Raw genomic sequence first — 21,988 nt, forward strand, 5'->3', positions numbered from 1 at the left:
TTTATTGATTGATTCATATCACGAATGTACTCACGAATTAAGGGAAAATTCTGACATGTGCTCCAATATCCTTCCCCTGAATTAGTAGGAAATAGCCATATTATGTTTACGGCGCTTGCGCATAACGATAGCAGTAGGGATAGTTTTTTTTTTCTTCACCAATCACATCGCAAATTTCATCGGCCTCAGTTTCCAGTCCAAGAGGATGAGAGAAGATTGGGATCCACTAACGATCACATGGCGGCTAGATCCAAATCCAAAATGGCGAGTGGTGGGAACTTCCGAGAAGTCTTGCATTACAGTGGAAAGCCACAAGGAAACGTGATAAATTTTACTATAGGATCAGCAACGACAGTGAGGGATGAAGAAAACGCTCAGCCTCATACGGGAGGTGGATTTGCTTATCGAGAGTGCGGGACTGTCGACTCTGTTACTCGAAATCGTTACATCTTTTGGTTCGTATTCACAAGAAAATTTGTGTTTGAAACTTGTAACTCGCGGCAATTTTTGTCCTGTACTTTTGTTGTTAAGTTTTTGGGTTTAATACCAGTACACGTTGATTTTAATTAAGACTCAAAGTGCCTACCAAACTACGTAAAACAATAGCAATACTTAGATAGGTAGATAGATAGATAGATCGAGATTTAACTGTCGTTTAATTAAATTTTAAGAAACTTTGGAATATGCATACGGAGCCATGCCGCTTTCTAAACTATCACAGCCATTTTTGTCCACAAACTAGATTAAACTAAGGCTTGTAGATGTTTGTGCATTCAATTTCCTAATGTTTTGCGAATGTTTTCGTGTACAGGAGAGTAACAGATAATGTACTGGAGCTATTTGAAGAGTCCTTGGACAACAATCTCTCAGGAAACCACCTTGAACTACAGTTTACTGACGGTGTTCTTTTACCAGTGGTGTATATCTTTGAAACTCCTGCACATGTTAGCTTGTTGATTGCCACAACCAACAGTGTACACAGGATTGCGTTCCCTCATCCAAACAGACTTCATAGACATGTAAGTCTTTTAAAGAAAATTAGATGGGAGCAGTCCTGTTAGACTGAATCAAGTTGAAGATGTCAGGTCTTTTCCAGACATAACCTTTATACTGGCAAGTTTTTCACAGTGCACCAGATCTACCGGTAATTGAGAGGAGGGACACCCCCTTCTTATTGTTGCTCCTTTCGTGCTTAAAGGAAACCTCTAGTGATCAAACAAGTCGCTATTTAGTGATGAAAATGTCTTGTATTAGGAAGAGTTGTTTACAGTATACGGCAGAAACCTAAAAAAATGATGGAGTACCTTGTTATGTGGTGAATGCTATTAGTGTTCCATGTTTTGTCTCTGGAGGCTGCACTGCATGCTTTGATTTGCACAACCCCTGGTTTATATGGTTAATTTTTTTACCAACTGTGGTCTGTTGTACTTTACCATAAAATTTGTGTTTTTGGGCTGAGGTGTTCATCTCACTTTTAACTTTGTCTCCTAGGGATTTGGTTTGTCTTACTCTAGTGAAGGAAGTCAGCAGTCAATCTTTAATGACTTTTCCAGTCATCAGCTCAGAAGTCCTTCAAATTTTGGAACTTTTTCACAATCATGTGTGACTTTTGCAAGCTGGCTTTGTCAGGATGGACATTGTCTCTTTGCTTTAGCTACTACTTCAGGAATAACACTTTTGATAAAATTGCCTCCTCCTGGGAGTGGCGGTAAGATGAGTTCGGTTTTGGATATTATATTGACATTGTGAGAGAAATTACATACTGATCAATTCTGGTTTGAATTACGATAGGTCAAGTTGAGCAGTATGAATTAAAGGAAGCAGGAGTTATGCAACGTCTTTGGTCTGGTCTTGTTCCTTCAAGCTTAAGGAGAGAGACAATGGCTTCTGATGCTACACTGAGTGTAGGAATCCATCCATACGGAAATCATATGTGTGTGTTTGCTCTTTGCCGAGATTTCAAGCTCAGGATTTGGTCCTGCCAGGTACTTTGGAAATATTGCAATAAGTATTTTTCAAAGCCAGTAAACTCTCTGCCAAGCATTTGTTTAATATTCACCTCTGTGGTTTTTTTTTTGGTCAAAATGGTCTTTCAAATGTATCTCTAATCCTTTTACTATCAAGATCCCATGAGTAATTCTTATTGTCTGCTATACAATTCCTGTGATGTTAGTTTAGAGAATTTTGTATTGGATCAACTAACAATCCCTTCTCTAATACAGTTTGCATTTTTCTTTATTCTCATCATTTGTCTGCTTGGTACTGTATTGATATTGTAAAGAGAAATTCTGTCTTGGTCACTCATAGGAGTTAAAGGGTTGAGACTTTTCTTTTATTTTACCTAAAATATTTCAACATTGTTTCTTTATATTTCTGCCATGTACTGAATGCTACATTTTAAGTATTTATTGTTTGTATTTTTTTGTTATTTGTAACTTTGATTATTTTTGCTAGACTCTATCGTGCATTTACGTCAAAGATCTTCTGGAAGATATTCGTGATGATATGGATGCTCAAAACTTTCCAGGTAAGTCCAGTTTTTAAAATTATGAATCTTATTTTTGTTTACTGCTGTGTTGTCATTGTTTCTGTAGTGGAGATCAGGTTGAAGCAGTCAGTCAACCTGATATTGGTACTGGTTTTTTGAGATGATAAAATCCATGTTAGCTGGAGTTATTCTTTTGATGACTTAACATAATGCTTTTGTAAAATGAATTTCTTGTCCTTGCAGCTGTGGGTCATATACTCTGTAAAGTGGTAGATCCATCAAGTGGCAAACTTTATCTTGGTTTGTTTTTAAACCTAATGTACAACACACAGGTGAGTGGACAATTGAAAAGATGAAGGGAGGGGGGAGGGAGGGGAAGGCAGGAGAAGCTACCAGTAGAATACTGTCAGTCACTTAGGGTCCAAAATTTTTTCTTGATATTACGAAAAATTATCGCTAAAACCTCTTGCAAACTACAGTCGAACCTGTATTAAGCTGTCACTGATGGTGAATGACAGAGTGACTGCTTGATACAGGCTGACTATTTAATTCAGGTTCCATAGATACAGGGTATTATAAAAAATGATACACAACACCACTTTACGCGATAATTGACCACTTACTCTACAGAATCTTGCCAAAAAATACTACTTTCTTTGATTTTGGGAGAAAACATGATAAAATTTACTTAAAGGATTATTCTTAGTTTGTTTGAGTGGATCTGCCATAAGTGACCATTTAATACAAGTGGAAAACAATACAAGCAGGCCATTGGGACTCTGTAAAGGGTGACCATCACTGCTTAATAGAGGTGAAAATAACTGAGATCAAGGGAAACGAATTCAGGACTTTGACAGCTGGCCACTCACTACAGGGTGATGCTGGACGCTGTTTAAATATAGGTTTGATTGTATTAGGTGGCTGTTCAGTCTTGAGAGTTAAATAAATTGCTCCTTCAACCCTTTCACTCCTAAGATCTCTTCCAGGAGTTTTCCTGCTTTGCTTTCAAATCCAGATAACTCAGACTTCCATTACTCAAACCTTTTTCATTTCCCTTGAAAGTTTGAGTTATCAGGAGTTGACTGTAAACTTATTATGGGTGAAAGTATGCAGGATTGGCTGCATGACACTGGAGGATGTAATTGCTCCATCAAAGTATTGAAAAATTTGATTGACAACTGTTATCAGTATAACACATTTTGTAATTGTTGTTTTAGTTCTGTGTGTATGAGGTTGTGCCATCTTCAGATGATGATCCAAGCTTGTCTGCACTTTCCTTCTCATACTTTCCAAAGGTAAAATCTCAAAACTGACTGATCACTTGTGGAGGCAGGTTGGTCAAGTATTTAGGGCACTGGTCTTGAAATCTGGTGGCTCCCCATCCTGGTAATCACTGGATTTATTTTCAGGTGCCTTGAGAGTTCAACTCCTTGGCTGCTCTTTGTTTATAGCTGACTGGTCTGCCTCCTACTAGTTGGGGTTCTTCAAGCAATGCGTTTATGGTTGTTTACTGTGTTTATTTCCAATTTCTTTGAATTGATTGTTTGAAAGAACTGCTATTACCCCATCCGGGAATTTAGTAGCCCAAGATCTCTCTTGGACACCCTTTGTTTCTTGTTTGCTTTCTACCTTGAAACTTTTTGACAGCCATGCTTTTGTCTTTTTGCTCATGGATGAATGTGCTTTTTGTTTTGAAAAAAAGGAAAATCTTGTAGACTTTGCTGTGACCACATCGAACATCTGGACTTTATGGACAGATAAAAATGGTGAAACAATGGCTTACTTCACTCCCATTGAAAAGTAAGTTTATAGATTGTAACATTTGACATGTGAAATGTTTCTCTGAGGAATTTTTTAATAAAGTGAACTTCTTGGTGGTAAATCTGTCCATTTCTAATGCCAAAAGGTTTCACTTCAATTTTGTAGCATAGATGCACAAGAATGTGGTTGGAAAAGAATATTCCTTAAACCAACAGAGAATTCTGATGTCATGGTTCCACCATATAAAGAACCAAGAGTAAGTTTGTTTATTGTACAGATACTGGAAATCTGATTCTTCAAAGAAGAATGTAATAAATAAGGAACTTCAGAACATCAATGAATAGTCTGGAGAAAAATTTGACCATATGCAATGTTAGAAATACACTCCAAGATTTAACAAGGCTGCAGTGTTAATTTTTAGGGTGTGATAGGAGTTATACCAGTTCAATGTGCTGTTCACCATTTTGAAGAACTTTTTAAAAATGTTGTCAAGATTAATCTCTACGTTAACTAAAAGTTTCAAATGTGGCTACATTTTACAACTATTTTTAAGATTTCTTTGGTGCTTCAAAATAGTGTCAGTGCAGATTTTTCTTATGAAGTTTATCCCACTGTAACCATTCTAAAATTATTTTCTCAGGAAGTTTTTCTTGATCAGCTCTTCTACCCTGGAAGGTTTTCAAATCATTCTATTCTGAAAGCTATGCAGGTACAGTTCTTTAAATATCTGTGTTCATTTGATTCTGTGGCTTCACAGTTTCTGTTGTGTCTTTGATTTGTTCCAACACTTGCCATGTGGAAATAATGATGTGGTTTGGAATGCAGATACCAAATTGTTGTTTTGTTTATTGTTTATTGTTTATTGTTTTTGTTTTTGCTTTTTCCTTATAGATATACCACCATTTACCAGTTTCAAACTTTGTCAGTGATTTTGATGAGACTGTTTCAAGGAGTGATTTGAAACTGGCTGTTATCAATCTCATTGATTCAGAGGTTTGTATTGAAAAGAGATGGGTTTTCTTTGCTGAGATTCCATTGTTGCAGTAGGTTTTGAACTGTAGAAAAATGATACAGATCCAACATGGCAACTCACTTTTACTTTTCAATGTAATCATTACAGGAGAATTATAGGCACCCCCCCCCCCCCCACCACCCCCCTCGATTAAGCACCCTCCATCCAGTAGCAAAAATTTTAAATAAGTGCCTTATCGCTTATTCAAGGAAATACATAATGGTTTAAGTATACCACTTACAAAATCTAATACAGTTGGCTTCTTTAGATTCAGATGTCAGCTCCGGATTATGAGATGCTTCACCATGAGTACAATGATCTTCAGCTACAATGTTGGACAAAGTTCTACAGCTGTGTCGTACAGTACCATCAAGTAAGTATCCATGCTCCTGGGTGCTCCTGGGTGCTCCAAACTGCCACCATTTTGGTAACCATGGTTCATAGAAACAAATTTTAGAGGCCAAATTTCTTAGTTTGGTGTCCTGTGTGCATTTAGTTTACACACCATTAGAATCAACAGATCAAAGTCAGTATCTGAACAACTGCACACTTACCCCTCCCCTAACCCAACATAAACCTTAAATTGTTACTAGTTGACTGCTATTGGGTTAGGAGAGGGGTAGGTGCAGAATCAACAATGTTGAAGGCATCAGATTTGGTTTAGAAAAAGAGTTTTGTCACTGTGTTGATTTGAGACTGGTTTTTGTGGGCTTCAAATTATTTTGCTTGATCTTATTAATAGACAACAATGAATCTGTTAAGATGTTTGTATGTTAGATTTTTAGTGAAGGTGTAAATAACTGTCATTGATTCTTCTTCCAGGTTGGAGGTAAAGCCTTGGGCATTTTCATGGATACTAAAACAGGATTAGTCTGTGTTGTGCGAAAGGTAGTACACTAAAATTGTTCACTCATATTACATTGATAAGAGGTATTCTTTAAATTACCTCTTTTACACCCAAGCCCTAACAATTGATTTTCCACACCATCTGCCTTTCATTTCTCATGATTTTACTCTGATAATGTGAAGTCAAATCAATCAAAGTCCCTAGAAAAAAATTATTTTTACTTCTCTTCATCATCTTTCTACCCAAACTTGAAATGATATTGTAAGGAGAAACTCCTCTTTGGTTAATTCTGAGAGTGAAAAGGTTAAAGAATTGTAAATTGTGTGTTTCATCATGGGTTTTGGAACAAAGAAAATAGTGAAGAAAATAATATATAAGCACACAATTTCTTGTCACCTTTATCAGTTACAGAATTCTGTAGATGGCATTTTCTTCAATGTTTTGTCACACAGGAAATGCTGTCATTCCTGAGACCCTGTGACCTGTTTGAGCAACTTCATCTCTCTGAAGAACCGCTGGAAGTGTCAATTGTTGCCACAGAGCCTCATCTGGGTATGTATATAATCTTAATGTTCCAAGTAGAGCAGGTTTGCTATTTCACACATGTGTAGCTTCCTCTTAGTAAAGGAGTTGGAGGCCTGCAGTGAAGGATGTAGAATGAGTTTTGCCCTCTTCAATTTGTGTTCCAAACAGGAAGTGCAAAAATACCAACTTAGGGTACAACTTTAGACACTTGAGTCCAAATTTAAATTGTAGTGTCTGATTTTACACACTAGTGTCCAATTTTAGACATGTGTACAGATCCAATTCTAAACATTTTTGTCTGATTTTAGACACTGGTATTGGATTTTAATAATTAATGACTAATTTTAGATGCTAGTGTCCACAATCACATTTTGGACACTGGTGTAATTGAAAGTAATATTCTTGTCAGTTTTACATTTTTGTGTTACTTTGCAGATAAAACCATGAAGGAATCATTCATAGATCTTTGTAACATCATCAGAATGGTTTCAGATCAGGTGAACTAATGTGATGCAATTTTCCTAAATGATAATTTGTTGCTTCAATACAGTGATTTAAGAAAGGTTCATATAAATTTAATATTGATTCAGTTAGTTGTGATCAAATTTAGCAATCTTACAATGCAGTTACTTGTATCTTGACACAGAATTTTTTTAATTTTTTTTCTCCACCATTCTAATGTAGCTATCTCCTGAGCATCTATCAGCACTTGAAAATGATGTCATGTACCAGCTGAATCCAGCATTAACTGCTGAACAGATTGCTGTTTATCTTCTAACAAATGTGAGGTAAGAAGCAACAGTGTATTTCCCACAAGAACATTTTAATATCTAAGTATTAGAGCCCTGTCTCTGATAAGACTCCTCTTTAGCCAGACTTCTTTAGTCAGACTCTCTTTGAGAAGCCTCTCCCTCTAATAAGCCCCTCTTTTTTTGTAATCTTCTCTCTCTCCTAAGCCCCTTCTTTAACAAGGCCCCTCTCCAGTAAGCCCCCCTTTCTAATAAGCTTCTTTCTCTTATCAGCCCCTACCTAATAAGTCCCCTCTTTAATAAACCCACTTTCTGATGAGCCTCTCTCTCTACTTAGCCCCCTCTCTAAAAAGGGCCCTCTCTCTTAAAAGCTTCATTCTCTCATTACCCCCTACCTAACTAGCCTCCTCTTCAATAAGCCCTTCTCTCTGGTAAGCCTCTCTCTCTACTTAGCCCCCTCTCAAAAAAGGCCCCCTCTCCAAAAAGGCCCCCTCTCTTGAAAGCTTCTTTCTCTTATCAGCCCCTACCTGATAGGCCCCTCCCTTAAACCCTCTCTCCACCACTCTCAATATGCACCTCCCCCTTATAAGCACCTCACTAATAAACCCCTTCTCTAGAAAGCCCGCCATCTGCTGATTGTATTCATTTATTAATCCTTTCACTCCCAAGATCTAATTAGTAATTCTCCTTACTATCTGCCATACAATTGTTATGATGTTAGTTCAGAGAATTTGGTATAAGATCAACTAATAATCTCATGATTGATATTCTTCTCTATTCTCATCACCTGCCTGCTTGATATTGTATTGATATTGTAAGGAGAAATTCTGTCTTGGTCACTTGTGGGAGTGAAAGGGTTAACCCTTTGACCTCTAAGAGTGATTAGCATCTTATTTCCCCTTACAACATCATCCCAACATCTTTAGCAAACCCTTCTTTATGAAGCTTTCTCTCCTATAATCCTTTCTCTTGTCCCTTTCTCTATTAAATAAGAAAAAAAACAAGCAATAGTGTGATACTGTGGTGCTCTAAAATTCTGAATTGCTTACATTGGTTTACTTTGCTTAGTGAGGAAGATCAAGGAGAAGCAGATACAAATGCCTTATTTCAGTTTCAACAGGAACTGGAGACAAGGTGTGTGTGACGAAGAAGTATTTTTATTTCCAAGTGGAAACTAGTATTGAAGTGGAGCTGCTTTTTGGAAAGTTAGAATTTTTCAAAATTTCAGGGCCTGAAGGAAAAAAAAAGACAGTCATTTGGGAAAGGCAAGTTCTTCCAGTCCTGGGCCGGGTTGTTCAAAGCTGGGTTGGATAAGCCAGGGTTAGCATGAAATCTGACTTCAGATCTGAAAGCTATCAAAGAGAATTCACTGGAATTCCTTTTGTCTAGATTATGACTATTGGATACTCTAAAAAGAGTAAGGAAAATTATCCCAAAAAAGATTTTGAATTAAGGAATAAAGAAACCCAGATTAGAATTTAGCCTTGGGTTAGCACTAATCAGCCTTTAGGCAAGAGGGCCCTGGTCACCTGCTGGTGGGCAAGTCAAGGTTTAAGCTTGGAAAGGTAGGAGGTGGGAGAGGGGGTATGGGAAGGGGAGGGCAGGGGAGGGGCAGGATATGTATGTGTTAAATACTGACTTGTTTGTTTTTCCACAGTTTGCACAAGATACCAAATATCTTCCACAGTTTGGAATTCCTTCTTCTGATGTTAGAGAGTGACCTCATTCAGGATGTTCCTTATGAGCAACAGACTGGTGAGGTTTCATTTTAGCAGCTATTGAGCTTTGGCTGCTAAACTTTTTGTGACTAGTGCCAGGCTCTCGGTCAGTGGTAAGAAGGCAAAACCAAATAAGCTAATTTGGGCAGGTCTGGGAAGGAGTGGGGAAGGTTGTATGAAAAAAAACGTGTACTGGTATTCCTCCTTTACCAGGGTTTTTATCAAGAAATTTAGTCACAAGATAACAGTGTTTTGTGATGGGAAAATAGTCTCCACATCCTAACCTTTTACAAAGTAGTATCAGTGTGCATATTCTCCATACTGTTCTCCATACATTTTGACGGCATACATAGATGACACCCTGTAGCTGATAACTTGGTGTATTTTGTGTATTGGTGTCTGCTGCAGATATTGGGTTATCATGTCAACTTCACATGCTATTATATATTGACTGTACACTCTCAACAAATCAGAGTTTTCACAGTAGCTTTAATGTAGAATAATACCTGTTATTAACTTCTGGGTTAAATACTTCATCACAGGTTGGTCAGATTTCTCTCATATCATGACTGGTCATCACCTGTTCAGTGCTCCACTCACCTGCTCTCTCCTCTCCAAGGCTGCTCACCAAATTGCTTCATCCAGAATGTCCGTATGTAAACATCTATTGGTACTGCTCAGTTTAATGACCAGGCTGGGGGTCAACAAGGTATTAAACAGTGAGAATGTAAAATAATGTATTTTTGTCTTCTGCAAACACTATATTGTGGCGAGAAAGGGTGATTTATATTCCCTTTTTGCTCCTGTCCCCATTGTACTTTCTCATGTTCTTCTGTTTAGGGGTTTCATCAATTACTTTTTCTGTGAGGGACCTCCCATGGTGCAATAGGTGACTGGGCTGTTAGGCAACACTTTTACATAAGAGTCTGAATAGATAGCCGTAAGAGGTGTCACAGGCAGCAGTAAGAGGTGTTATAGGCAGTGGTAGGAGGTGTTACAGGCAGCAGTAAGACGTGTTACAGGTGGTGGTAGGAGGTGTTACAGGCAGCGGTAAAAGATGTTCTAGGCAGTGGTAGAAGGTGTTACAGGCAGCGGTAAGAGATGTTATAGGCAGAGGTAGAAGGTGTTACAGGCAGCAGTAAGGGGTGTTTTAGGCAGCAGTAAGAGGTGTTACAGGCAGCAGTAAGATGTGTTACAGGCGGTGGTAGAAGGTGTTACAGCCAGCGGTAAGGGGTGTTAAAGGCAACAGTAAGGGGTGTTAAAGGCAACAGTAAGGGGTGTTAAAGGCAAGGGTAGGCTGCCAATAACTGAATTTTGAAACCCCTGCCTCTTCCTTCCATACTATGCCTTAATAATTAGACCCTTGTCTCTTCCCTTTTATTCCCTCCTCCTTTTCCCGTTCCTCGTCTTTTGCATCTTGGTATATCACTCCCCCCTTGGCCTAGAACTACAGATTGCAATTATTTCCCAAGAAGGTTCATCAATGATCTCCTCTTAACAAATCATCCCAATGTTCCCTGAACCTTGTAGTGCAGATTCTTAACTCTCTTTGTCTCCATTTCAAGTGTTTTTTTTCTGTTCCAAAGATTGGCTTGGATGCCAGGAAAGCTGAGGATGTATCATCAGTGTTCATTCCTAGAACAGTTGAGTTTCTCAGGCTGTATGTTGCTCTGCACTGGATCCTTGAGCAAGCTGTCACGCCCACGCCATCAAGTTCTGTGTATGTACATCAGTTCTGCTTGCTTTAGGTTTTTCAGGTAGCAAAGTTTACATAATGTCTCTTCAACAATAGACTAACAACAACTCTTCACTTGACTCTGATGATGACTTCTACTCAGGTTGTGAAAGCGTCAGTCACTACTATCGACAACAGTCCCCCTCAGGACTACACTCACCCAGACAATCAGACTAGCACGATGAATATGAATACGAACAAAAGATTGGACTCATTTTCCAAAAAGAGAGAGTAATAACAAAGAGTGCATGACTCCTACCATTAAACTGTGACATGTTTCAACAATCCTGCAAACTTTTTTCGTACAGAGAGTCGAACCTAAAACAGTTAGCCACACTGGAAATTTCAGATGGAATGGAGTCAAAAGCGGTCCCCGGTAAGAGTTAAAAAATTGGCCCAGGTTAACGTTGTTTTTTTTTTGTCTATAATTGTTTATTTGAGCGACTATTTACTTGATGACGTGTGTTTTCTCGTTGTAGATGATCCTTCTCTGACACTAGGGGAACTCTTCCTATGTGGTGTTGGGGGAACACAACTGAGAAGGCACCTGGTCCATAAAATCAGGGCCTCACTGGAGATGTCTGATCAGGAGCCACCTCTTCTTTGGGTTGGATTTTTCAACCGGGCTGTTTACATCCTGATGGACCTAATGTATCCTAGTGACTTAAATAATCGTAATTGCTAGTTCTTAGTCTTTTTGTTTTGTTTTGTTTTTTCCCCGGTTTTTGTTTGAACTTGAGTTAGAAAGTACACCGAGACCCTATTTCTGCAACTACCATTGAGCATAAAAACTTTGTTGTTGAATCTGATGGTTTTACGTGAGATTATATCTTTTACTCCCGCAAGCAAGTATAAATAATTTATCCCCGTGATACACCATGTCAAGTCGGAAAGTGATGAGAGGAAGGAATAGTATCAACCAGGTACTGTTGCTTTATTAAACACCAAGTCTCTCTGAGCTTAAATGCAAGGAATGTTTGGCGAACAGTAAGGAGATGTGAGAACGCTTTGAGATCTTGTTACGTGGTTTCCATGGGAGCTATTTTTTTTCCAACACCGCCAGAGCTTATCTTACATTCCATAGCATCAAGTGACTAGAGTATTCCCCTCCCCCATATCTCAAAAAGCTCCGCCACTTCTATTTGTGTTTTGCATTACGTTATTTTAACTTGACACAAATCCAACTATAGCTGGCCACGAAGGGAGAGCGTCATTTTCCCAGAATTTCTCCTCTCGCGGTGTCAGTATCTTCGCATTCAAGATTACGCGCATCTGATTTGCTATTGGTGTGACACCTGTCAGTCATCATGGCATTTCTTACTGGGCCAATCGTATTTGGCTTTGGGCGAAAATCACAAGGCATTAAGCTGCTTCCTGAAGGCTGCGAAGGGGATTGGTAAGGACGCTTTGGTAGTTATTATTTGCTGGGTGATCAAATCAAATGATGAAGTATTTTGGGATTATGATAGTTTTTCATTACCTCGCTCTGTGATTGATCCAGACAATTCACGCCATGTCATGTAAACCAAACGGATGCAAAATTGAAACCAATCACGCCCTGAGCAATCGCGTTTTCATGCGAGCCAGTTCCCTTGTTTTCATTTTGACTTTGGCTTCATAGGCTTCATAGGCTCCTTGTGATATTTCCTTTGATCCAACTTGCTGTTGTGACTACTTTTCCGTTGGTTAACCCTATAAACTCTGGGGTTCGCACGGGCCCTGGAAAAAGATTAGAGGTCGTGGAAAGTCCTGGAAATCTGCTTAACTCAGACAATAGGGTTTCCAGAATTTACGTTGTAAGAAATGTATGTTAACCTTGAGGAGAATTGATTTTGAAATCTAGGGAATGAAAGAGTTCAAGGATTTAAAATCAATCTGAGTCCTGGAAAAGTCCTTGAAATTTTTTTCTGAAATAAGGGTACGAACCCTTCAACCCCATGAGTGACCAAGAGAGAGTTTCTCCCTACAGTATCAATACAATATCAAACAGATAAGTGATGACAAAAAATAAAGATATCAGTTTGGGAATCATTAGTTGATCCAAAACCAGATTCTCCCACTAACATCACAAGAATTGTATGGCAAACAGTGAGGAGAATTACTAATGAGATCTTGGGGTTGAAAAGGCTTACGACATTCAATCTAGAGGAGCTCTATGCTTGCGTAGTCTGTTAAGTGCGATTCATTCTGTTTCTATCACTGTTCACTTTAAGTTTTCTTGATTTTAGGTTCAATGGATGCCTTTGTGATGAAGGTTCTTCAAAGCGATTCCACCGATATTTCAACACTGCTTGTTTTATTTTACGTAAAGGTGAGGCAGATTAAAACTCACAGGCGAACAAGACGAAATTCTTCATGACGAAATTCAGGCGACTCAGAGGAACAATCACTGACACTCTACTTAACTCTGAGACGGAAACGAAAGCCTATCTTCCCAGAAGTTTACAGTGTGAATTGTCTCGCAAGAAATGCTATTTAATTTCTTTTTTGGAAGTTTCTTTCATCGACAAATGAATCTGAACGCTGCCCTCCATTATATTGCTTTTACTCACTATATTGAGGTTTAACTCGACGCAGACGTCTCGGAAAATAGACTTTCGTTCTACAGACGAGAGTCTACAAATAACTCTAGGGAATTGATAAATCCCAACTCCTGGACTCCAGGAACGTGTCTGTCTGTTCCCTTATGTTCACTTGTATTGTGTGACAGTTGTCATTTCCTCTGTTTTCCGTGCAGGTGTTGAAGCTGTTTGAGCAGTTTGATGCTCCCGACTATGTCATCCGTGTGGCTCATTTAGCGCTGGATTTCGCTTCACCTGATGATCCAAATATTGTGAGTGGATAACGTGATAAGGGGGGAGGGGTAGGCGGTGAAAGAAAATGTGGTAAAGCCGGCTAGGGCGCCGAGTCCAACTCCTCTTCAAAGTTGCCATTTAGCGATCTGAAATAGGAAAATAAACCAGGCTGACAGCTGGCCTTTTGGAGGTTCACGTGGCATCTCAAGACTTGCTTTTGACAACTAAGGGAGAAGAGGCAAAAGTTTATGAAAGAAAACTTCAGAGTGCAATATTTACCGTAGTTTAACTTTAGACCATGAAGCGCAAGCGATTTTTTACAACTTGTTACATGACAGCAAACACAGGACGCTAAATAAACGACTATAGCTGTAAATTCAGTCGCCAAAATTTGTTCCTACTCTTGAACAAAACGGTCGTTGCTAGGAGAGGTGAGCCTTTGAGGGGTTAAAAACGGTTTCTATAACTCTGCCCGGACTATTACTTTACGTCATTCAGGGAGCTGAATATAACGCGCTCTGTGATTGGTCGTTTCTTATGAAGTATCCGAGCACAGAGGTGACACCAGCGTCGTGCGAAGTCGTTTACTTTCCTTCGTCATTCGTACACTCTTTTAAAACGATGTTTCCGATATTTTTCCGATGTGTTTACGATGATTTTCCGAGAATTTTCCAATAACTTTCTGATAATTTTCCGAAAGTTTAGCCATGGAAGACTTTAAAAATATGCTTGGCGCCTTTTTACAGGTGAGAAAAAACAAATGCGCAATAGGAACACATGCCTCGAACAGTGGAGCACTATGAGGCTACTCGTAATTTTTGTTCCTTTTTTCTTTTCTTCATTGTACAAGTGTATGGCAGAGTGGAGTAATTTTTGTTAATTATGTTATCTCTCCTTAATTATTCCAGCCCGACTTGTGGTCAAAAATTTTTAAACATCATCTGGAGTTGCGCCGTAATGACCTGGCATATGAAGCTTTGACCGCTAACCCTGACCCTGTTAGGTAAGTAATTTTCCCATCTCTTTTCTTAGTTTTCTTTTCCTTTTTATTCGTTTATCTTCTTTGTAAGTAGTCGTTCGCAGTTTTGGCTCTTTGCTTCTCATTGTGCAGTGAACGTCGATTTTGGCTGCTATCGTCCGCTTTTGAGTGCTCCTGTCCGATTTCGGACTCTTCAGTCTGATTTTAGACGCTGTCGTTATATTTTGGACGCCCCTATCCTATTACAGCATCTCCGTCAGATTTTGAACGCTATCGGCTGTTTTTGAACGCTTCCGTTCGTTTTAATTGTGAGAATGTGGAATTTTATCATTCTACTTTTCTTGACTTTTTTCAGGCGACGTGTATGCCTTCATAAGCTCATGGTAACACTGTACGAGGGAGGTCAAACTCAGGAGCTTGTAGAGTATCCATTTGTCAACCTTCAAAATGAGGTGAATATTAACGTTATGATTAAAGACAAACCTGTTAGACAGGTGAGAGCGCAAGTGCAAGAAAAGCGCGAGGAAGGCGCGAGGAAAATGCAAAGGGCGAGTCGCGCGTGTCTCGTCCCCCGTACGTTCGCCTCACGCTTGCTTTCGCTCGCCTGAGAAACGCGTTGAAACTGATTGTTAGTTTTTCCTTTGATGTTCTGGCCTGTAAGACTCAACTGGCGTAACTCGGTCTTGATATTTCATTTCGATCCGTTGGTAAAGTTGGTTCGTTCTGCTCGGTTCGCTTTGCGTGGTGCCGGTAGTTTTTTAAATTTGTTTAGAGGAACCTTATATGGTACACGGTTCATACATGATTAGAATAAAGCGTTCGGCGTTGAGAAAACTTTTCTGTAACTGTTTTGTTCTGTGTTTTTTTAGTTTATAGACATCATCGAGTCTCATGCCCGTACAGTGGACATAACTACTCACAGCTTTTACGATCTACTCTATGCTTTTCACGTGTTCAGAGGAAACTACAGAAAAGGTGACAACCAAACGTTATCACAACAGCCAATCAGAACTAAGGAGGTGTCATGAAGAGCCAATGAGAACTCAGAGAAATGAGCACAAGTCGCTTCAAGCGCGGGAAAACGCGAGTGAACAGTTGGCTTAAGCTTAGGGTCTGATTGGTCAAAATTGGGGTGCGAGTGTTTTTTTGAACCAATGAGAAAGCATAGTAGAGTGGAACTTATGCAGACAGGGAATACTATCAAGACTCTATGAAAAAAATCGCACTTTACTTTACATAACTGTTTATTTTTGACAATGTTTGGTTAATGAGAAGAAGTGGGTATAGTACATCTTCCAAAGGCAGGATGACGATATAAACAAATACACAGAGTATTTAGGCAAATACAAAGTGATGTCATTTGTTGTAGATTACTGTGTTGGATCTTTTTTCTCCAGCTGGGGCAGCAATGTATGAACACGCCTTGCGACTTGGACAAGAAGTTTCAGGGCTTGACAGTCTGCAAAAACAGGTTTGTTTCTTTGATATTTTTTCAGTAAAGCTCATCAACGACCTTGGTAGCTCACTATTCAATTTGCAAGGAAATGAAAAACTTAGCGCACACTTAAAATTCCTACACGTACCTCTACGCTGAGAAACATCTGTGTCCAATTTATTTTCAGGCAAAATGTTATCTAGCAGCTATGAACTCACTCCGTCTCGTCGAGCCGAAAAATGCATGGATTGTAAAACCTCTGGACAGAATAGGCACCGATGTAAGTTACATATTTTTGCTTCAAAACAGTACCACACATTACATTAAATTACAGCTCTGTAGCTTTCATTTGACCGCTTGCATTAGGGTCTCATAAACAGACTTAGGAAAAGGTTCGAAACACCTCGTACAGCATGATAAACAGTACCACATGAGAGTACTGCTTAGTAGATATCATTTGAATGATCACTCACCTGGGTTTCATCTATAGACGTAAAAGCTACAACACCCATCCAAAGAAAAACGGAGTAATCAGTTTCCTCTTTAACCAAACGGGATATTGCTCATTTTTCAGAAACCAGCGGAGCCGCCCAACATGTCACCTAAACGAAAGCAGGGAGAAGAAGGAGAGGTACTCTACCCAAGTCATCTGGCCAGGCCTCGGCGTAAAGTGACCGTGTTAGACATCAGGGACCTGGAGGGAGAGTATCTATTGGTTCTCGCCAGGCTGCAGCTCATTAAAATGGACGCAGATCCAACTCGTGCTATAGGTTTGTTACGTCAGACATGTAGCTCTCTGCTCTGATTCTCTGATTGGTGTAGTGCCGTTACCATGGCAATCTTTTGACTTTCCTTTTCCTTTTTCCTTTTTTTCTTTTTTCCGCTCGGTCTCAGGCCCTCAGTTGTCACCCCAGGAGAGCGTAGCGTTGTTGACTCAAGCAGGCTTGTTTGACAATGCCTTCACTGTAGCTTTCCACTTCAACTTGCCAAAAGAAACGATCTTCGAAGGACTTGCCTCAAGGTTAGCAAAGCATAAACATTAAAATGTTTCAAGGGAAGTCTCGACGATTTTGCGAGAGCTCAACGCGAGAAAGACTGGGACGAGACAGATCCACGAAAAGGGGAGCGCCATATTGGTCTCGACCCAATCTCATAGCGTTCAAATGTCAATTATACATTTCCTCTCTCTCCTCGCTCGTTTGACGTTTCGAGAAAAAAGGAAATACTCACCAGTGATCTGGACAGGCTACCAAAATGAATACTTAACTAATATCTAGCATTTTAATTCTGTTTTAAACGTACCTTTCCTTTTTTTTTGTAACACTTCTGCTCTTTTAACTTCTAATGCAACTTTTTTTGTCTTTGCAATAGGTGTGTCAAGTTATCTACCCATGGTCCTGGTCTAACACGGTGAGGAAATAACTGTTGTAATGCTAATTCCTAAAAAGAAGGAATAACAACGACAAAATAGCCATCCGATGGATGTATTTCAGTTTTTACAAATCTCAGAATTTTCTCCCATAGTACAGCTTACACTATTTCAGTTTTCACGTTGTTAATCCACGCTTTTACTACTCTTTGATATCATTTCTTTGATTTTCACAGAAAAACCGAAGAGGACGCGTGGGACTGGCTCCTATCCAATGACCTCGGCGAAGCTCAGGTCTCCGGATACAAGAGGTACGCGTCAATTTACTGGTGTCCAGACCTTTGTTTTGTATCGTGTATTTTATTTTCTTTGCCATTTGGGTCTTGTTTAAAGTAAGCAATGTTTGAGGCTATACTTTCCATGATTTTTTTATAGTGTTGTTGACCAGGCTTGGCAACTTTTGAAGTTGTACCTCGACAAGCTTGGTCCACGTGATGGTCACGTGTATTACAGATGTGTAACCAGTAAACTGCTGTCAGCCGGGGCTACTCTGCCTACGTGGCTCGTGAATGATTATAAGGTGAGAGGACTTGTGGAAGTGGTCACGTGATCAAGACCTACGGTTTGAGGCTGCAAGAAATTTGTATGCGTTTATGAAAATTTTTGACGTTTTGTTAAATTTGGAAACCAAAAAAGTTATTTTTATTTGCTGTTGCGCCATGTAACTCAACATAATAAGCACTTAAGATTTCAGAAGAACATTGACAAGCGGTAAAAGACGATAGATGGGATTTCATTTCGGCTTACTGGGCGAAAATCGATCTGACTTTTTTCAAGATTACAACAATTTGTTTGAAAGAGATATTTGTAATGCTTAGAGGAAATTTCCCCAGTTTTGTTGCCGTTTGAGTGTCATTTTACAGATAAGACACTATTACTCTGCCTATGTGCAGTTCAGAGCTTTTATTCAGCGGAAACGTTCATAGCTATTAAAACATAGGCGATCCTGTGATGTCTAATTTGCGTGAACTTTTGGCTAACGGGCTGGAAGATGTCGTCAAGTTGTGTGACGTACCTTACTGATAGACACTCCAGTTGAAACCATCCTTTATCAGGGGTCACTGTTTTTCAAGATTTCGAAATGTTTCTACTCTAGCGCTTTAATGCCACCGAACTGCTCCGTTTGTACATCAACTATGATCTTCTGCTGGAGGCTGTCATGTTGGCTGTTGAGTACATTGAAGCTGTTCTTGGAAAGGGCAAAGAATACTTTGGACTGACGGTGAGTTCACCTGTGAGCCGTGCCTTTAGTTATTTTTGATACTGATCACACTCAGACGAGATATTCAATGTGAAAAGTTTATTTAGGATGAGTCAGCCAGTCTTGTAGAATATGCATCCTAATATGATCCTAATATATGTACACTGAAAACTAAGGGTTCTACAAAAGAACCCGTGCTACTCCAGATACGAAAAACCACTAAAAAATCACTCTTCAGAAGTGGCCAAAAAATATATGGAAACGTATTCCTCATCTAATGCAGCGGCACAATATCCCGAGGAAAGGATAAACTAACCTGGTTACACTGCTTACCCCAAAGAAAAATCAATGAATGTAAAGAACATTTATTCAATTAAAGCAACCCTCTCATAGATAATGCCTATAAAGCCAACTGATTGCGTAAAGAGTGGTTTGGGTTAGTCCTCTTGTAAATAACCGGCCCCTAATCTTTAAAGTGGCAATTTAGGGCACTTTTTTCGAGTCTCCAGCGTATCCTTCAATGAAGGCCGCTATATAAACCCTTTTGTACTAATTACCTTCATTGAAAGAACAGGTGAATTGAAGCGACACTTTTTCTATTCTTGAATTTGTGCCCTCTATTAAAGTTCCATAGTATAATCTTTGTATCTATTACCTTCCTGAAAGGGACAACTTTTCTAATCCCGAGAGTGTCCTTTGAACGGTCATTCTACTGTATTAATACAGAAATCTTATTCGCAGGATGCCTTGCACGGCACCAGTCCCAGTGTGTGGGTTCCGTACGCTTCCCTGGATCAACTGCTGGTTCTGCTTAAGGACATGCAACCTGGTTCCGAGCTGGCTCAGGTAAGGTTCCTTAGCCCTTTGTGACCAGCATCTAATTTCTCCTTACAACATCACTCCCTGAATCAAACAATAGGGGCACGAGAATCAAGGAAATGATCAACAACTCTGAAGCACTGGATTGTTAAACAAATTCTTCATGTCAGCTTCTCGATGAAATGCATAGAGAAAACAGTTTGGAGAATATGCATGCTCATATTAGGGTGAAAAGTATGAAGACTGTTTTTTAGTTGAGTACTGCACAAGCAAAAGTAAAGCTCTTACATAGGTCAATCAGAACAAAGGGAAATATCAGATGGAGCCAGAAAGGAATAGATAAAGTTAAACATTTGATTGGCTGAGAGGGTGGCACGTGTTTTCCAGACCAGACATAGAATGAAATATTGCAAAACCAGTCCTTTTCCGTTGAACTTTGGACACTCCCGTGAAAATTGCCCTATTTTAGGGACGGTAATTCCTGTTGGGGTTATTTTATGAAGGTAAGCTTGATTTGCTTTTCCCCACCATTCAATTTTCTAATCATTTGTTGGCGGTATTCGTTGGGTGAAAACATGCCTCATTGCACAAGAATCGTAGCGAATTAATCATTCATTATTACAGGCACGTGATGAACTGAGAAAACTACTCGATGTGTTCCATGAGCAAGTGACATCAGTGTCACGTCATATGGTGCGTATGCAACTGAAGCGTGCTCAGCGGATGCACGCGGCGGAGTCCATTCCAATGCAATGATTACATCATGAAAATGGTAGAGACGTAGTTTTGCGTTCAAGAGATCGAAAACACTTTCTGATTGAGGAAACTGATCGAAACGTCTACACAGTCGAACCGGATCGAGTTGGAACGCTTAGTTTACTTCTAGTCTTCTCTACTCGATCGAATGTTTGCCCGAGAATGTTTTGAGTAAGGTAATTCAGTGCCTTAGAAAGCATGCTAGCTAACGCTAAGTCGGACGCGTTGCCGAGCAACAGAACATATCCAAACGGGTTCCATCAATCTACTGAATAAGATTCAGACTCATAAGAATACAAACGTTTCATGGATTTGTTACAAGAGACCATGAACTGAGAGAACTGATCCCTCATACTCGCCCCTCGATTCCAATGATGATTTCCAAATTGAATTTTCGTGCCTTGTCGTACTGCGTGGCAATGTAGAGGATGACACTTCTCAGCTCATTTTCCCTTGATTTGTAAGGTTCTGATCTTAATTACAATGGTAGAGAGCATAACGATTTTATTGTGGCTAAGATCCCAGTGCGTGGAATCGTGGTACAGTGAAGAGGAGCTATGTTAACACTCCAGCCGCGATGTTGACAAAAGCTAAATTACTCCTTACCTTTGCTATTGATTGTTATGATGGCAAGTGGCGAGAAAAAATAACCAACTAGGAATTCTTTATCGTATAACATTCAATTCTGTGTTCTTGATAGAAATGTGTGGATTTGGCATGTGTGTACAAGTATAGCTTTATATCAACCCAAAACTCTTGTAAATAACCGTTTGCATTAAATATTGTTTCGAAAAAAAAGAAAAACTAGACTCAAAAGCCGTCTATTTTCATATGCCATTCAAAGAAAGAAGTAAACAGTGTCATTAAAAGTAGAAAAAAAAAATGGAAAATTTGTTCGTAGAGTATTTATTGGGAAGCAGGGGGATAAGCTTGTCTGACTTTCCATTCCCCCACCCCCTCTCCCCCATGCTCTTTCCACTCTCTCAGTGCACTGGACGGACCATAACCCGGTCGTGATCATACACTTCTGTTCATGTGTGAAACACCTTACTCGTAGTGCCTCTCCCCCCCTCTTCCTAAGGAGTATAAATTGGCAACCGGCGAACCGTTTTGGAAACCTGATAAAAGCGAGGACTCTCCCCTTCCCCCTCCTCCCTCAACCTTTTCTCAGAATTTACTTCGCTTAAAGAGAGTTGTAGGGATTTGGGGTGGGAGACGCATGGAAGGGGCCTCCCCAAGAATATACCAAGCACATATGACATACGGATAACAGCTGGAGAGGTTAGTACTAAAAGTTGCGATGTAAACACAAGGCAGATTTAGAATTACGCTTGAGGTGGAAGGCGTGAATTGTTCGTTTGTTGTCTCTCTTCTAACTGTTTTCCGCGCTGATGAGAAAATTTCTGCGTTTCTTGTTATTAAGAGATAACTTCTGATGACCTGCGATACGATTTTCTTAGCGTTCGATGAAGACAAAGCGAAAAACGAGGTAAATTTTGCCGTTCTTGCTTCAAGGATAGCTCTGCATTTTAATACATCCACCAGACTGAATCTAATTGCGTTCAAAGACCTATTAAAAGGACATACAACACTGTCGAGTTATTTTTGATATTTTAAAAGAATGGATCCTGTTCAAAATATTGGGAATCTGCTTCCTTCTTTTCTGTGACGTATTATTATTGTTATTTTTTTATTCTGAAAGTGAATTCTTTTTATGGTACTTCTTATCTCTCAGAGAG

At 39.5% G+C, this 21,988-nt stretch overlaps 1 protein-coding gene across 1 annotated transcript; it reads left to right on the forward strand.

Moving 5' to 3' along the window:
- The first annotated feature begins 201 nt into the window (after positions 1–201).
- LOC113679741 (nuclear pore complex protein Nup160) lies at positions 202–21,139 on the forward strand. The gene is made up of 38 exons (XM_089194760.1): positions 202–455; positions 812–1,019; positions 1,492–1,708; positions 1,792–1,985; positions 2,455–2,527; positions 2,732–2,820; positions 3,706–3,783; positions 4,191–4,288; positions 4,415–4,505; positions 4,890–4,958; positions 5,141–5,242; positions 5,530–5,634; positions 6,084–6,149; positions 6,561–6,660; positions 7,069–7,130; positions 7,318–7,421; positions 8,451–8,516; positions 9,040–9,137; positions 9,643–9,809; positions 10,687–10,820; positions 11,144–11,211; positions 11,315–11,486; positions 12,026–12,231; positions 13,064–13,146; positions 13,573–13,668; positions 14,539–14,633; positions 14,965–15,061; positions 15,479–15,584; positions 16,007–16,080; positions 16,232–16,324; positions 16,619–16,814; positions 16,939–17,065; positions 17,416–17,454; positions 17,650–17,724; positions 17,849–17,993; positions 18,570–18,695; positions 19,416–19,520; positions 20,118–21,139. Exons 1-38 carry the CDS (start codon positions 238–240, stop codon positions 20,247–20,249), a joined length of 4,374 nt encoding a protein of 1,457 aa, XP_089050886.1. The 5' UTR covers positions 202–237; the 3' UTR covers positions 20,250–21,139.
- The last annotated feature ends 849 nt before the right edge of the window (positions 21,140–21,988 follow it).

This window comes from Pocillopora damicornis, chromosome 14, assembly GCF_964200805.1.
Source record: "Pocillopora damicornis chromosome 14, jaPocDami1.2, whole genome shotgun sequence".
Lineage (NCBI taxonomy): Eukaryota > Metazoa > Cnidaria > Anthozoa > Scleractinia > Pocilloporidae > Pocillopora > Pocillopora damicornis.

Excerpts from the sequence above, each read along its gene's own strand:
- LOC113679741 (XM_089194760.1), top strand. The coding sequence starts at position 238 with ATGGCGGCTAGATCCAAATCCAAAATGGCGAGTGGTGGGAACTTCCGA. Across the intron at positions 7,422-8,450 it reads TATCTTCTAACAAATGTGAG|TGAGGAAGATCAAGGAGAAG; the intron begins GTAAGAAGCAAC and ends TACTTTGCTTAG. Across the intron at positions 15,062-15,478 it reads TTGTCAACCTTCAAAATGAG|TTTATAGACATCATCGAGTC; the intron begins GTGAATATTAAC and ends GTGTTTTTTTAG.